General features: G+C 46.6%; 1 protein-coding gene across 13 annotated transcripts in view; it reads left to right on the top strand.

Annotated features, from left to right (window-relative positions):
- Positions 1–16,512, top strand: part of cacna1ba (calcium channel, voltage-dependent, N type, alpha 1B subunit, a) — a 739,085-nt gene that overhangs the window by 531,939 nt on the left and 190,634 nt on the right. For all 13 annotated transcript variants that reach the window (XM_038781850.1, XM_038781861.1, XM_038781863.1 and 10 more), the window contains 4 exons: positions 2,731–2,862; positions 5,115–5,187; positions 13,743–13,860; positions 15,296–15,363. In XM_038781850.1, coding sequence (XP_038637778.1) covers positions 2,731–2,862; positions 5,115–5,187; positions 13,743–13,860; positions 15,296–15,363 — 391 coding nt within the window. The remainder of the gene's footprint in view (positions 1–2,730; positions 2,863–5,114; positions 5,188–13,742; positions 13,861–15,295; positions 15,364–16,512) is intronic.

The following is a 16,512-nucleotide window of genomic DNA, read 5'->3' as shown; positions in this document are numbered from 1 at the left end:
CTAGCCCCGCCGGGAGGGGAGAATAGGGGGCGAGGAGCGGCCTCCGAGGCCGTCGTGAAACTCGGCCGAGTTCACGACGGCCCTCCCGATTTTTCCCGGGAGCGGAGAATTCCGGCCACACTCTTTTCCCTCTGCCGTCCCGCAAGATCAATCCTCCATGTCTTGCGGAGCGCCCGCGGGGAGGACGGCAACTGCGCATGCGCGGGTTGGCGCCGGCCAACCTGCGCATGCGTGGGTGACGTCATTTAAGCGCCGCCCACTGCGTCATTTACGCGGCGCCGCTTTGACGCGGGCGCCAAGACCCGGCGCACGTAATTGACGCGGCGCTGCTCCTAGCCCCCTGGGGGTGGGAGAATAGGGGGCGAGGAGCGGCCTCCGACACCGGAGTGAAACACTTAGGGCGCGATTCTCCCACACAGGGGGAAATTGTAAGGCTGGCGTCAAATCCGGGCGGGTTTGACGCCAGCCCCCCCCTCCCCGACCGGGAACCGACTCTGTCCCCGGTCGGGGCTAGCAGCCCGACGCCGTAAACTCCGGCATCGCGGGCTTAACGAATTTCGTTAAGCCCGCTTGCCAGTGTTTGCGCCGGCTGACGCGTCATATGACGTCAGCCCCGCATGCGCGGATTGGAAGACTCCAACCCGCGCATGCGCGGATGACGTCATCGCGCATTTGCGCGAAACCCGCGCATGCGCGGGCCGGGATGCCCCTCAGCCGCCCCGTGAAGTAATACAGCGGGGTGGCGGAAGGACAAAGAGTGCGTGGGTATCGGAACCGCTGCCTGCGATCGGTGCCCACCGATCGCGGGTCCATGGCACCCTTGGCACGGCCGTGGTACTGCCGTGCCAATCGGTGCCATGGTTTTAAAAATCTGAACTTTACGGCCGTTTTTACGAACGGCCAGACCAGGTGTGTTTGCCGTTCGTAAAAACAGCCGTAAAGGGCTTGGAACTCGGCCCATCAGCCAGCTGAGAATCGCTGCTGGCCTTAAAAAAACGGCGGCAGCGATTCGTATCGGGAGTCGGGCGTGGGGGGGGGGGGGGGGGGGGAGAATAGCGGGAGGGCGTCGGACTAGCGTGGCCGTAAAATTTTACGACCCCCGCTATTCTCCGCACCGTCATGAGTGCGGAGAATTGCGCCCTTAGTATCCCGTTGGGAGAATTGCGCCCAATATCTTTTTGTCCTCATTGTACTATTTTAACGGACAGCGCAATGGCCTCATTGTAAATAGCCAAAATTATAACGATACTAAGCTTGCAATGCACATAATAGACTTTCTAACTGTGAACAGGGATATAGGAATTGCCATGTACTAATATTTACTACATGATTGGTGAAGCACCATTAGAATTGTCACTTACTAAGTACTTACTTAGTAAGACTTGTACCCTTACTTGAAGCTGGAAGAAAAGCATGAAATCCAGAATGAGAAAAGGCCATTTGACACATAAAGCAGGTTCGATCCAAAGTGAATGTGTGATTATTTTATTATACGTTTGCCCGATCATCGCAGCTAACAACATCAACTATTTTTAAGAAATGCTCCCATCTGCAATTTCCCATGGAGAACAAATATTAAGCAATCGCCCTCTCCCCTTCAGCTAGGCATCTCTAAATACTTTGGTCCAGTTTCCTTGTAAAGGTATTAATCAATCTTGAATCAATTTTGAAAGAAGGTTCCTCATGCCCACTGACTTGAGAGACTCAGAAATAATCTGCTAAGTATCACTTTGATACTGATAATAAATTATTGCTCATGGAGATCACACAAGTAACTCAGAATTTAACTGCTGCTACTATGTAAAATGTATTGGTATAATGTAATGTTTTCAGTCAACTAAAATCAAGGAGCATGACACCCACCTACTAAATTCTTAGATTCATAGTATCTTACAACATTGAAGGAAGACATGTGGCCCATTGCCCCTCTTTGGCTATCTCAGATAGAGCTATTTTGTTACTTAATTACAAGTAGAACTTAGGCCTCAAGTGCTTCATTGTCCTTCAGTATTAATTTCAGTTTCAAAATTTTCTCAATCATGAAGCCATTTTACTGAAGATTTCGTACTTCAAACACATTCCAAAACATATAGTGCAAAGAAAAATCAACCTTCCAGGTCTGAAACGTCCACTAATAGAAATTTCTCAAAATACAATTCTCACACGCTCATTAGTTACAATCTTCCTAAATTGTTCACATATGAGTGTGCTGATATGATGCCCGTGCAGACTAAGGGGGGGGTCGTCGATTGATTTCCCCGTGGAGTTCGAGGAGTACGAATTACCTTCTGAGTGGGCAGAGACTCGCCCCGTAGGGACTCACTGGTAGGACTTTAAAATGTGTAACCCAGATCCCAACAGGGGTGCCAGATGGCCCTGGGTTGACTCACCAGCAACATACATCACAGCTGTGGCTCCTTTTCGTTCAAGGAATAAACCCGAATTTTGTGTTAGCCTGGCCTCGGCTGGAGATATTACATATGCATTCTCTCAGACAATTTAACATGTACACCTCAATAAATTTTGAACAGAAACAAATATGACCAATATTTATCCACTATCTTATTCATACCTTATTGAAATTTTCTTCGAAGCTTGTGATTTTAAGATTGAAGTCACAGAAAAAAGTGAGCTAGCTTCCTTTAAAAATTGCTCGATATCAGATAAGAAGTGGGAGGAGCATTGGTGCCATTGGTGTTTTGCTAAGATGATTGACCTGTGTTTTTAAAGGTACTGGAACTCATTGCGTAATCTGGTGGTGTCTCTGCTGAACTCCATGAAATCTATCATCAGTCTGCTCTTCCTGCTTTTCCTGTTCATTGTAGTTTTCGCCTTACTTGGAATGCAGCTCTTTGGGGGACAGTAAGTCACTCTAGTATGAATTTAAAATCATGTTTTTAATTTAATGACTGGGAAACTCAAATGAAAGATTAACACCTGCGAGGTACAAGCACGATTGAAAAGGAAAGAAAGCACATGAAACCGACCGAGAAATAGTGTGGACTGGAGAGATTGTACATTGTCAGAGGTTAGGAGACTGACCAAGGCTATACATGTTCCATAGCTTTGAGCTCCAAAGGATGGATAGGCTCAATTAATCCCCTGGTGGAAGCATGGCCCCATGAACAGCCAAAAGAGCTGTGGGGATGGCCAGAGGCAGCTGCCTGTCAAGTAAACTTGAGTGGCTTCGAGGTTGCCACCAGGAGCCCATGGGAAAAATTGTCCGCACAAACTAAAATGGTCGAGATGACTCAGGGAGGGAATTAATACCTGGAGGGTGGAAGCAGAGGGCAGAGTGGTGCGCAACATTTCCTTCCGGGGCCCATTGGAGCATTACTGTTCCTCTCAGCCCAAGTTTAAAATTTCAAACTTCTCAGACTGGCTCTTGTTGTTAGTGTTAGGATCCCGATGGGAAAACCCAACTATATGCAATTTGCAAAACTGTGAGGAAAGGCGACTGCACCACAGCATTGATAACGCTGACCAATAGATATGTTTTATATTGAAACCAAACTTTAAACACAGAATTAACCACAATAACAACAAGAAAATAGCTTCACTGCTAACCATTCTTAAATCAAAGAAGGAACTTTAAGTTAACTCCCAAATCTGCCACTAAATATTCTAATTAAGTAAACCAGTATGGTTCAAATACATGTTGAGCACCTCTTATTCGAAATTCTGAAATTCAAAAGCTCGAAAATCCGCACTACTTTCGAGTGCCGAAATCATGTTTCCAGTAAAAAATGACATGGTATTCACCCGAGATCCACTAGCTATGTGACGTTTCACAACTATCCCTATACAGGTATTCCAAAATTTGAAAAATTCTGACCCAAAGAAGTTTGAATAAGGGATGCTGAACCTGTCCCACTTATAAATAAAGTTAACAGCCAATCAGGTTTTACTTGCTTTTCTGTGTGCAGAGACCTTGGAGAGAATCTTTCAGGCGCAAACTGATTGTCCTGTCAGACCAAAATCCTATGGCAAACTGCAACTGCATACAGACCTGGCTATTCCCCTTAATTACACCATCTGTGCCTAAAGCATACGGCATTCTTCTGAATCCTCCCTCAAGATGCCACAATACAACATCTCTCATAAATTATTTGCACCCCAGGGAATTCCAAACCAAAACAATATTCCATTAGCTAGCTATTTGTAAACAAGGAAATGCTTCGAAAAACAGCATAACCCCCCCCCCCCTGCAAAATCAAGGGTGACCACACTTTTACAACACCTTAATCACAGCTTTAGCAGAGATATTGTCTGTGTGTATCTTACCCAGGTTTTTAAAATAACATGACTTCAACAAAATATAAATTATAACAATTTCATACATTCACACTGGGGGTTTGGTTGGCCAGAGATGTCAGTACTGCTCCTCCACTCAAGCCTGAAATTGAAGTAACAAATACTCCATGTAAACTACTCCCTACTCAAATTTCTTCTGACAAGCAGGGAGTGGTTAAAATACCCTCTGAAATGTCAGTATGGGACAGAGTGGAATAGGTCTTAATATCAGGACCGTACACCATATGGGCAAGGAGAAAGAGTAAGTGAGTTGGTAAATTCTAACTTTAGGAGGAATAGGAAAGAAAGTTTCATATAAGCCAGACTCGGAGTAAAGAAAGTCACAACGCTGAGTTGAAAGGATTGGAAAACCTGCAAATGACCACATCTTGGACATGCCATGTATTCACAGTTTTAATTATAAAACAATTTCAGTACTTTGAGAATGGAATCGTAAGTTAAGATGGTGGCTCCCTTATATCAGTCTCAAATGCAGCTGTTGGCTTGACCTCTTTTGTGGGTCACAGGCATGTTCTGCAAATCCACAGCAAACGGTTTAACAACGTAAAATTAATTTCAGTCCATTAGAGCACTCTGCACGGTCTGTTCATCACAACTACATCCATCATCAAGAAGATTCAGATGCACCTTTAGACGTTCTGCCTGCGAATCATGGTGTGAATCGCTGTTTTTCAGCACATTACATTTTGAATTGCTGTACTTGCTATTGGGACTGGTTTCACAATCTGTAGCTGTGAAATAAACCTCGACAAGTGTTAAACAATGAAAGTAGATTCATCTCCAGTGTTGTTCATCTCTAGGTTTAATTTTGACGATGGAACCCCTCCAACAAATTTTGATACGTTTCCTGCTGCAATTCTTACTGTGTTCCAGGTAAATAAAGTTGATTTTTTTTTTAAATTGAGGAGATACTTTGTTATTAAAAAGCTTTTCTGCTTTTTAATTATACCTTATTTCTTGCATTGGCTGTTGCATGCAAGAAGTTTGCATTGCACACTGAGAGTGGACAATATTGCTTGCAGTGACTATAGATCACCCATGGTGTAACTAATTTTCTATCTCTTGCACAATCACCAATCCACTCTGATAATGCAATTACCATTGGTATGCACCAATCATAAAATCAAGCATGGAGCTACGAATTTGACTGTATGATTCAGTTCACCCAATGGCTTTATGTTGTGGGAGAGCGAGGGCACTAAAATTGACTGTGGTGCCCCAGGTTACAAAAGCCAAGTATTAGCCGTGCTTCCTGCTCTTGATCGTTGCCCAGTGATTTCTGCTAGAAAGCAGTGGGGTGGAATGTAGAAATGCTCAGGCCGCTACAGTAGGAAAGCCTCCTGATGCTCACATTATAAAGAATATCTCAGGTGGGAAATCGGAGAGCTCACACAGGGCTCTCTGAACTATTATAAGTCACTTCCAGGCGAGAGCTGGGATGAAAATATTAGAAAAGGAAATTGTGAGAGGTAGAGGGATGCAGCCAGGGTCTGATTAAAACTGCAGAATGGGTTCTCCTGTGAAAAAGAAAATCTTTTCCATCAACAAAAAAAGGTATGTGAGAGCTGGAAGGTACCTGTATGCATTGATTTTAATACAGATTTCCAAGTCATGGCTAATGTTTTATGTCATGTAGAGTAGATTAGTGAGGCAAAGCAATATTTTAATGTTGAAAATTTCACCAAGGACCTGTATCTTTCAATGAGACTGGAATTCATTGGGCTGGATTTAACGTGGAAACTCTGGAAACTAGGGCTAGATTTTATGGTCATTATCATAGACTATCATAGAACAGTACAGCACAGAACAGGCCCTTCGGCCCTCGATGTTGTGCCGAACAATGATCACCCCACTTAAACCCACGTAACCCAACAATCCCCCCATTAACCTTACACTACGGGCAATTTAGCATGGCCAATCCACCTAACCCGCACATCTTTGGACTGTGGGAGGAAACCGGAGCACCCGGAGGAAACCCACGCGCACACGGGGAGGACGTGCAGACTCCACACAGACAGTGACCCAGCCGGGAATCGAACCTGGGACCCTGGAGCTGTGAAGCATTGATGCTAACCACCATGCTACCGTGAGGCCAGGATTTTCCAGTCTGCTTATGGCGGGACCCACCGTGGGAGATTCGGGGACACAGCCAAAAGCCCATTTTGGTGCACTTTTGGTGCGACCGGACAATTTGAACGGCAGGCACAGCTTGAAAATCCCACACCCTATCTGTCGGGACCCCTGTTGGCAACCTCACCTCCCAAGGACTATCAGCCAGAGAACCAGCAACTCTTCAGTTCCAGTAGTGCCATCATATGATCATAAAGGTTATACGAAATAGGAGCAGGAGAAGGCCATTTGATCCTTCGATGCTGCTGCTCTGAATGAAACTGTGGCTGTTCTGATTAACACCACTTTCCTTCCTGTTCCCTATAACCTTTAGCTCCCTCATCAATCAAAAATCTATTCAACTCAACCATGTTTATATTCACTGATCCAGCCTCTACTGCTCTCTGGAGAAGAGAATTCCAAAGACTAATGACCATCTTGGAGAAAAAAAACTCCTGCTCTTCTCTGTCTTCAATGGGAGACCCCTTATTTTTAAACTGTGGCCTCTAGTTCTGAATTTACCCACAAGAGAAATCGTACTCCCGGTATCTCCTTGGAAGTCTGCCACTGCATCGCCATCTCTTCCTTTTTATATGCACAATACCCACTACCATCGCTCCTGATGTTATGTGTCCTCTCCACCTGCCAGCTTTCTCCCGGGGCAGGGTTGGGTGGGGGGTGTATATAAAATTCCTTTGACTGCCACATTGCCATAGTGCAGAGGCTTGCCCGTTCCATTGATCTCGATAGCAATGCCCTCAGGAGTCTTAAACTCCTGGTAGGGTAACCCATGACATTAAGGTCAGAGGGGAGGAAGCAGACAAGTTGCAATCCAAAACAAGTCCACAATGACGGATTGGGCAGAAGATAGTCGTACGGTATCAATGGCTGTGATGGCAGATGAAGGCTGCGACAGTAGGGAGATCCTAGTTGTCGAGGTTCCCTTGCCACAGGAACTGGACCTACCCTCTGTCAAGGACTGTGTGTCTGCTGATGTGCCATGGCATGCCCAAATTAAAAGATGTCTCGCACCAAGCGTCTAGCTAGAATAAACGATGCAGATGAGCCCTTCGGCACGCAGGCAGTGGAATTTGGGGCGCAATTCTCCCCCCCCCCCCCCACGCCGGGTGTGAGAACCGCGGGGGCGCTGGGCAAGTCCCGCCACGCCGCCCCGGCACCCGCACGTGATTCTCCCACCCACCCCCCCCAAAATGGCGCGCCGAGGTTTACGGCAGGCCGCTCGGAGAATCGCCGCTCGCCGTTTGTAACGGGCGAGCGGCGATTCTCCAGCCCATATGGGCCGAGCGGCCTGCCCGGCACGACGTGTTCACGCAGGCGCCAACCACAAATGGACGCTGCTGGCGTGAACAGTGCGCGAATGCTGCGGGGGCAGGCTGTGTGGGGGGGGGGGAGGGAGGATCAAGCACCGGGGGGGGCACTCAAAAGGAGTCTGGCCCGCGATCGGTGCCCACCGATCGGCGGGTCGGCGTCTCTGAAGGACGCATCCTTTCCTCCGCCGCCCCGCAAGATCACTCCTCCATTTCTTGCGGGGCAGCCGCAGGGAGGATCGCAACCGCGCATGCGCGGGTTGGCGCCGGCGAACCTGCGCATGCGCGGGTGACATCGCCGCTCCTAGCCCCCGGGGGTGGGAGAATACGGGGCGAGGAGCGGCCTCTGACGTCAGAGTGAAACACTCTCCGTTGGGAGAATCCCGCCCTTGATTCAACCGTCGCACTCGTGAAATCGGAACAGGAGAGCGTTTCAGCAGCTTTCTTCATGACTGAGCAGCCCTCTTTTGGATCCACTCTGCTCACCCTTGCATGGGGAAAGCTCTAGAAAAGGTGCCCTAAAAATAGTCTGTTCCATCCCCAACCCTGAGAAATTGCATCCAACAGGCTGATTTACCTACGGTTAGAAAATCAAAGTTAAATTGAATTTCAGAACCTGGGGCAGCACGGTAGCACAGTGGTTAGCCCAGTTGCTACACAGCTCCAGAGTCCCAGGTTCAATTCCTGGCTTGGGGCACTGTTTGTGTGGAGTCTGCACGTTCTCCCCGTGTCTGCGTGGGTTTCCTCCAGGTGCTCTGGTTTCCTCCCACAGCCCAAAGATGTGCAGGTTTGGTGGATTGGCCATACTAAATTGCCCTAAGTGTCCAAAAAAGATTAGGTGGGGTGACTGGGTTATGGGAATTGGGTGGAGGCGTGGGCTTGGGTGGGGTGCTCTTTCCAAGGACCAGTGCAGACTCGATGGGCTGAATGGCCTCCTTTTGCACTGTAAATTCTATGATTCTAAGTACCATCCACATGGATAACGAGCAAATCAATCAACTAGAACAGAGAACTGAACTGCTCTTGTTGCCTGTTGAACTCAAGCAATTCAACATTGACGTTCTGCTACCCTGCAAAAGACCTGAAGAGCAAGAACCACCAGGTAACGGTCGTGAGTACCAAGGCCCCAACCTCTGATGTTAATGATGCTAATGATGAAGCCAAAGAAGGCTCCACCCTGGACACACATGCCCCAACATTCCTAAGGAAGATAAGATCATCCTCCTTAGGGTCTTCAATGCCAGGATTGGAAAGGATTCCCAAATCTGAAAGGAACCACTGGAAAGGAAGGAGTTGGGAATTGCAACATCAATAGAGCTCGCCTGCTCAGCAAATGTGCGGAACACCACTTTGTCACCACTAACACACTGTTCCCCCATAAAGACAAGTTCAAGATTTCCTGGAGATATCCATGATCAAAGCACTGGCACATGATCGACTATGTCATTGTCCAAACCTCTGACCGAAAGGATACCCTCAGCACCACTGTGATGACCTGTGCAGATGACTGTTGGACTGACCACTGGCTCAGCCTCTCCTCTATGGCCATTAAATTCCATCAGAAGCAGCAGAAAATGAAGGAACAGCTCAGAAAAAGGATCAACATTGAGCAGCTTCAGGAGTCAAGCACGCGAGTGAACATATCTTCTCCAAAATCTCCAAAGTGTCTAATGGATGGAGAAAACGGGAAAGAGCTGAGGACAGCCATCATCTCAAGCAGTGAAGCAATCATCAGCTACAAGGAAACACCAGAGACACCAAGACTGGTTCAATGAGAATGACCACACCATCGAAGACCTCATCGACAAGAAGAGGAAAGCTCTCTGCATCTGGCAGAATGACATAATGAGCATGACAAAGGAGAGCTCATCAGTCAGTCATGGTGGAGGTACAAGGAAGAACTAAGGAAATCAAGTACCAATGGTGGACTGAGAAAGCTAAGGAGCTGCAACTCCTCACGGGCAAGCACAACATCCAGGGCATCTTGAGTAATATATATATATCTTCAAGGCAATATATAGACCCTAGGCCTCAAATTGGTGAAGAGTAAGGACAGAACCATCTTAAGACAGAGAAAACATCACCCTTCGATTTAGAGAACAGTTGAAAGAACTCTTAAGCCATGATAAATCATAGATGAGGATGTGTTTGCGGAAACCCCCCCAGCTCCCCATCAAAGATGATCTTGAACTCCCACCAAGCGTGGACAAAGTCAAAGACCCCATTAAACACATGAAGAATGGGAAAACTGCATGAGTGGACAGGATTCCACCAGAGATATTCAAATTTGGAGGAGAAGCAATCTCCGTCATTTCCATCAGCTGCTTCTGAAAATCTGGGGCAGAGAAGAAATTCCTGCTAACCTCAGGGATGCATCATTGCCATTGTCTTTGAGAAAGGAGACAAAGCAGACTGTGGCCAAGGAATCTCCCTACTTCCCATCGCTGGGACGATCATTGCCCAAATCCTCGCTCATTACCTTCTCCCAATCTCTGAAGAAATACTTCCGGAAAGCCAGTGTGGTTCTGACAAACGGTGGCACAGCAGAGATGATTTTCACTGCTCGGCAACTTCAAGGGAAATGCCTGGAGCAGGATCAAGCACTCTACATGGGCTTCAGCAATCTGACCAAGGCTTTTGACTCAATCAATCGGGAAGTGCTATGGAATAGCCTGTCTAAAAGGCCAGCTATCCAGAGAAATTCATAACATCCTCTGACTCCTCCACGACAAAATGTCAATGACAGTCCTCATCGACGGAAATAAGAGAGAAACCTTTTGAGGTCAAGATTGGAGTCGAGGAGGGATGTGCCATCGCCCTTGCCCTTTTCTCCATTTTCATCATCGTCATCTTTCCCCCTGAGTAGAGCAAGCTTTCCAGTGGAGTGGACATCATCTACAAGATGGACGGAAAGCTTTTCAAACTCACCCGGTTGAAATCTAAGAAGAACGCAACACTGTCAACACTTGCGGATGAGGATCTCCAAGCCATGCTTGATGCCTTCATGGATTCATACCAATGAATTGGTCTCAGCCTCAACCTCGAGGAAACTCAAGTCCTTTACCAATCCTTCCCAGAGCAAGAGCCAGTCGCTTCCTCCATCAAGATCAACAGAAAAACCCAATTACATATGAAACATTTCCCCAACCTGGGAAAACAGCTTTCATCTGAGGCTGACAGTGGTGCGCAGATCCAACATTGTACCCAATCTGCGAGCGCCTCCGTTGGATGCCTAAGGTCGAGTATCTTTGATGACCGTGACATTCATGCTGACACCAAGGTTCTCTAATACAAGGCAGTCGTCCTCTCACCGCTTCCATATGGCTTCCAAAACTTGGAACATGTACAGGCTCAAGGCCCTGTACAGGTACCATCAATGCTGTTTGAGACAGATCCTCTGCATCAGCTTGGAGGACAGGCACACTAACATCGGCATCCTAGAAGGAGCCAAGAACACCAGCATAGAGGCTATGATCATTAGAAAACTACTCCGCGGGGCCGGCCATATGGTTAGGATGTCAGATTCCCAGCTGCCAAAGCAAATCTTCTTTGCCCATGTCAAGGAAGGCTCCCAAACAAGAGGAAGACAAAGGAACCTCTTCAAAGATAGCTCAAGAAATGCAACATCGATGTCAATGCCTGGGAGACCCTTACTGAAAAGAGGCCTCCTTGGCAAAATCCATCTGATTGAAGGGCCACAATTCTTCGAGAACACCCGTTGTAAAGAGCTGGAACAGGGGCCTGAGATGGGAATACCAGGGTCCAAAGACCGATACCACCTCCCAGAAACACCTGCCAAGTGTGCAGTCGAAGATGTGGATCTAGGATTGGGCTCATCGGCCCCGTAACGACCACAGAACCCATGACCAGTAACACACAGTTTCTTAGGTGGACAATCATACTTGTTAGAGAGTGATCGCCGAGGAGACCGTCCCTCCTGATGTTATGCTCCCTCTCCACCTGCCAACTTTCTTCCGGAGCGGGGGTTTGGTGGGGTGCTGGGGATATAAAATTCCGGTCATTTTTAACGTTCAATATTTTCATGAGTTCAGTGTCATCGGTAACTCCTGTAAATGGATTCGGCACTCACAACAACAAAGTACATCTTTCTGCATCTCTCCCAATATTTAAGCAAATAATCAATCATAAGATAAGGACCACAATAGCAAAGCCGTACCCTATACAGAGTCTACTGAAATATATCACATGTTTTGACATAATTTTCTTTTGTTCTGCACAAAGCAGAATGAGGCTCGGGCTCTGAAACAACAAACACTGGCATTGAAATAATTAATCAAAAGGAAACATTGTGAAAGGAGTGAAAAAAATCTCTCTCTAGGCTCTGAGAAGCGTAAAATAATAAAGACACTACTCACTTTCATTTAATACATCGGGGGTGAAATTGGTCCTGTGGAATGGAATAACATAAAGTAGCAATTAGCAGCATGGTACACAGCCTGCCAGATTCTCTCCCCCACCACTTCCTCTGGATTATCTGCTCACCATGCCTCCACATTCAGCTGCCTCAGTGTTGGAGCCTCACAATTTCCTGCTCTTCCCAACCGCCGAGCTGCCCTGCAGCATTGGCATATCATACAACTGGATCCTCTCCCAGGCTTCGCCATGCCTTCGGCCTCCTGGCAACAGCAATAGTTGGGGAAATGGGCACACTCCAATTGCTGACCACATGTTTTGAATCATTAAAATTGGCACCGTAAGGCTGTCATTGAAATCTACTCGATCATAGATCATAGAATTTACAGTGCAGAAGGAGGCCATTCGGCCCATCGAGTCAGCACCGGTCCTTGGAAAGAGCACCCTCCTTAAGCCCACACCTCCACCCTATCCCCATAACCCAGTAGCTTCACCTAACCCTTTTTGGACACTGAGGGCAATTTAGCATGACCAATCCACCTAATCTGTACATTTTATGACTGTGAGAGGAAACCGGAGCATCCGGAGGAAACCCACGCAGTTTCGGGGAGAAAGTGCACACTCCACGCAGTCACCCGAGGCCGGAATTGAACCAGCACCCTTGTCACCGGGAAAACAGTGCCCCGGCGTGGGACCAGAATATCCCGCCGGTGTGAGCAGCCGGTAGATCGTGCTCTAAATTTTCTGGTCATTCAGATGATGAAGCTGTGAGGCAGCAGTGCTAATCACTGTGCCACCGTGCCGCCCCACTGTCCCAGGTTGGATCGTAATTATTTGCTCTGTATCAAGCTGCACAAACATCTTTGAAGTTCTAATTAAAGAAAAGGCAGTGGACAGCGACATGTCTCAAGTTAAATTTGATCAGCAGCGATAGATCAATACTGAATTGATAGACAGTTTTTGATGACAGCTCTGCTGTCTATGATTGAATATGAGGATGGGATTTACTGACCAACCCGCCGCGTGTTTTTCGGCGGTGGAAGAGGCCCACCAGCGGGATTTTCCGAGCACATCATTATCAATGGGGTTTCCCGGTGACTGCACCCTTGTCACGTGGAAAACAGTGCACCGGCATGGGACCAGAATATCCCGCTGGTGTGAGCAGCCAGTAGATCGTGCCCTAAATTTTCTGGTCATTCTGACAATTTCCTATTCAGTTTATGCATAACTGATCCCTCAGTTGATAGCAGAGAGATACCTTGGGCTGAATTGTATGGCCCTGTCGCAGAGGGGGTGAGGCTGGGAAAACGTAGTGAGCCATTTAAACTCCATTGACTTCGGTGGGAGTGGAAAATCTCACCTCTGGTTAGGTGTGAATTCTTATATATTGTTTCTTGCAACACAAAATACAAATTTCGACATATAAAAAGCTCATATTTGGCATGTAGACTTCGGTTAAAAAGGTATAGGAACCTTTCTGACTTAATGTTGAGTTAAACATTTCAAGTTTGTAGATAATTGAAAATCTTCACAATCATTGAAGCTCTCATTCAATAATGTCGATAAAAAGTGTTAATGAAGTTTCATTGAATCTATTCTCCCGTTATTATTGCACAGATCTTGACAGGAGAAGACTGGAACGCAGTTATGTATTTTGGAATTGAATCGCAAGGAGGAGTTAAAAAAGGAATGTTTTCATCTGTATATTTTATTATCTTGACACTGTTTGGCAATTGTATCCTTTGAATCTTGATCGGCAACTGTTGTTGAAGTTTGCCGTGTCACAACTGAATCTGTAGAAAATCGGAAAATGTTGAATACTCTCTGTAAGTCTGACAGCATCCGTGGAGAGAGAGCAGAGGTAACTGGCATGATTTAGCCACAGCGTTGTGCCCGGCGCGGATCTGGACTCGCCTGTGAAATAGCCGGGAAAAGCCAAAATCGAGAGTTGCGTCTGCAGGCCTGCTCCCGATGGCGTGTTCTGGATCACTCCCAAATATGTTGAGCATCTCATTAACCCTCATTTGCATTAATTGCCATCTCATTGATGGAACGCTTGCTGCCATGTGCTCACCGGAGCATCAGGGCGGTGTCCTTCATTAACAGGAAGGGGTCCCACTCGGTGCAGCCAATGAATTTGGGAGGGGAGGAAGGAGGGTTTGGGAATTTGAGGGACGGCAGACGGAATTGATGCCGGGAGAGAGGTGGTAACTTACCCTTGCAGCTCAGTGGAGGTCGTTGGTCTTCTTCCGACATTGTACGTCAGTCTTCCTGGTCATCCCCTCACACTAGCAGCTGCTGCCACTGCCCCCCATGTGGTACTGCTAACCCTGCTGCTGGTCCTCTGACCCACACTCGGGGAACAGGATGTCCTGTCTCACATCGACGAAGTCGAAAAGCCTGGCCGGGCATCCCCAAAGCGAGGAGCAAACCTGCGCGCTGCCATGCTTGCGTCTTGACTGGAAGTGAGTGGTGAGGGAATGTTTGAAGGCAGCTCCCCTTGTTCATGGCGTGATGCTGAGGTGCACGTCTGGCAAATCAGTCGACGAGATAGCCAGCAATGGCGAGACGCTTGTGGGGCTATTTCCAGCACTAAGTGCCATTAAATACGGGCCGCGATCTCGTTAACGCAGGCTTCAATAAGCAACCTTCCAAACATGCCTAAAATCACACTTAGACATTTTTCCATTAAATTGTGCCAACCGTTTCATCAAACCTGATGAAAAGTCATCCAGATTCAAAACATCACCTCTTTTCTCTCTCCACTGATGCTGTCAGACCTGCTGAGATTTTCCACCATTTTCTGTGTTTTTTTGAGCTTCCAGCATCCGTGTAATTTGCTTTTAATCTTTCGATACTTTGTTTTCTATCAGTTACTGTGGAGTATTATTAATCTTAAATGCAGCAGAGTGGTGTAAATCTATTCCTGTCTCACAGTCAAGAAACGTCCCTTGTCAGCTGAGCTGTGACACGCCTTCAGCATCGTTAATCATAGAAATATTTATCCTGCTAATTGCCTCGCACCTCCTCCCAAGCTCCTGGAGCATGGATGGAAAAAATTAGTTAATGGGTGGACTAGGTGGGTGAGCAAAATGTGTTGTGGAGGCTTTTAACACTCTTTTAACATTGACCTTGAAACAAATGCATTTCCTTAGCTTTATCATGAACAGATACACTTCTCAATGTCTTCCTGGCTATTGCAGTTGACAACCTAGCAAATGCACAAGAGCTGACAAAGGTTTGCACTTCTGATAATTCCCTTTCCTGTAAATATTTAGAGGCGAAGCACAAATGATTCCTCCTCGCTTTTATCATGTGCTTTGCTTATGATGGAACACAAAACAGCAACTTGTAATGTTGAGGAACGGATGACTTTTATTAAGGAGCAGAACAATTACAACATGCAACGTGTGATCCTTAAGATACTAATTTGACAAACTAAACATTATAGAAACAATATAATTATTGCACGTCACACATAATGAGTTTAGTTTTATTACATTGAGCTCAGAAGCTTGTGTGGGCACAATTGGATTGCACAATTATGGTCATTAAATCATCATAGAATTTACAGTGTAGAAAGAGGCCATTCGGCCCATAAAGTCTGCCCCAGTCCTTGGAAAGGGCACCCGACTTAAGCCCACACTGGCCCCTACCCCATAACCCATTAACCCCCTAACCCCATCTAACCTTTTGGACACTAAGGGGCAGTTTTGCATGGCCAATCCACCTAACCTGCACATCTTTGAACTGCGAGAGGAAACCGGAGCACCCAAAGGAAACCCACGCAGACACGGGGAGAAAGCGCAAACTCCACACAGACAGTCACCCGAGGCCGGACCCTGGAGCTGTGAGGCAGCAGTGCCAACAACTGTGCCACTAAGCTGCCCAAGAATGTTTCATTTCCAGCCAAAGTGGGTCAAGCTAATGTAAGCAGTCACTGTAGCAATGAAAAGATTACGCAATGGAAATCAAAATGTTTAACCTCCATTGTAATTGTTTTGTGCAACTCTTGTCATCCGTTGTCAGTAGACAGATGCCAGGTGCTTTCAGGTAGACTGGGGGAGAAACGAAAGAACGTTCTCTGTACAATCTAGCAGGAGGTATAAATTACTCTTCAAAAATGTTAATACAATAAGTCAATTGTCCTTGGTCATGTGGGAAACTCAAGGACAAACAAAAGATTTAAAGTTAACGGGGAAAGTATTTTTTTGAAACAAGAATTGAGCAATTAGAGCAAATAACGATAATTATTTAAAAAATAAATTCACATTAAAGTTCAGGAAATGTATAGGAATTTCGACAGTAACTTTTACCTCTTGGGTAGCACCTCTGTGGTGTTTGTGAGCACTTTTGATTCAAAATCCAAGTCTCCGACCAACCTTAA

This window comes from Scyliorhinus canicula, chromosome 21 (assembly GCF_902713615.1).
Source record: "Scyliorhinus canicula chromosome 21, sScyCan1.1, whole genome shotgun sequence".
Lineage (NCBI taxonomy): Eukaryota > Metazoa > Chordata > Chondrichthyes > Carcharhiniformes > Scyliorhinidae > Scyliorhinus > Scyliorhinus canicula.
This window is presented reverse-complemented; position numbering and strand designations above follow the sequence as displayed.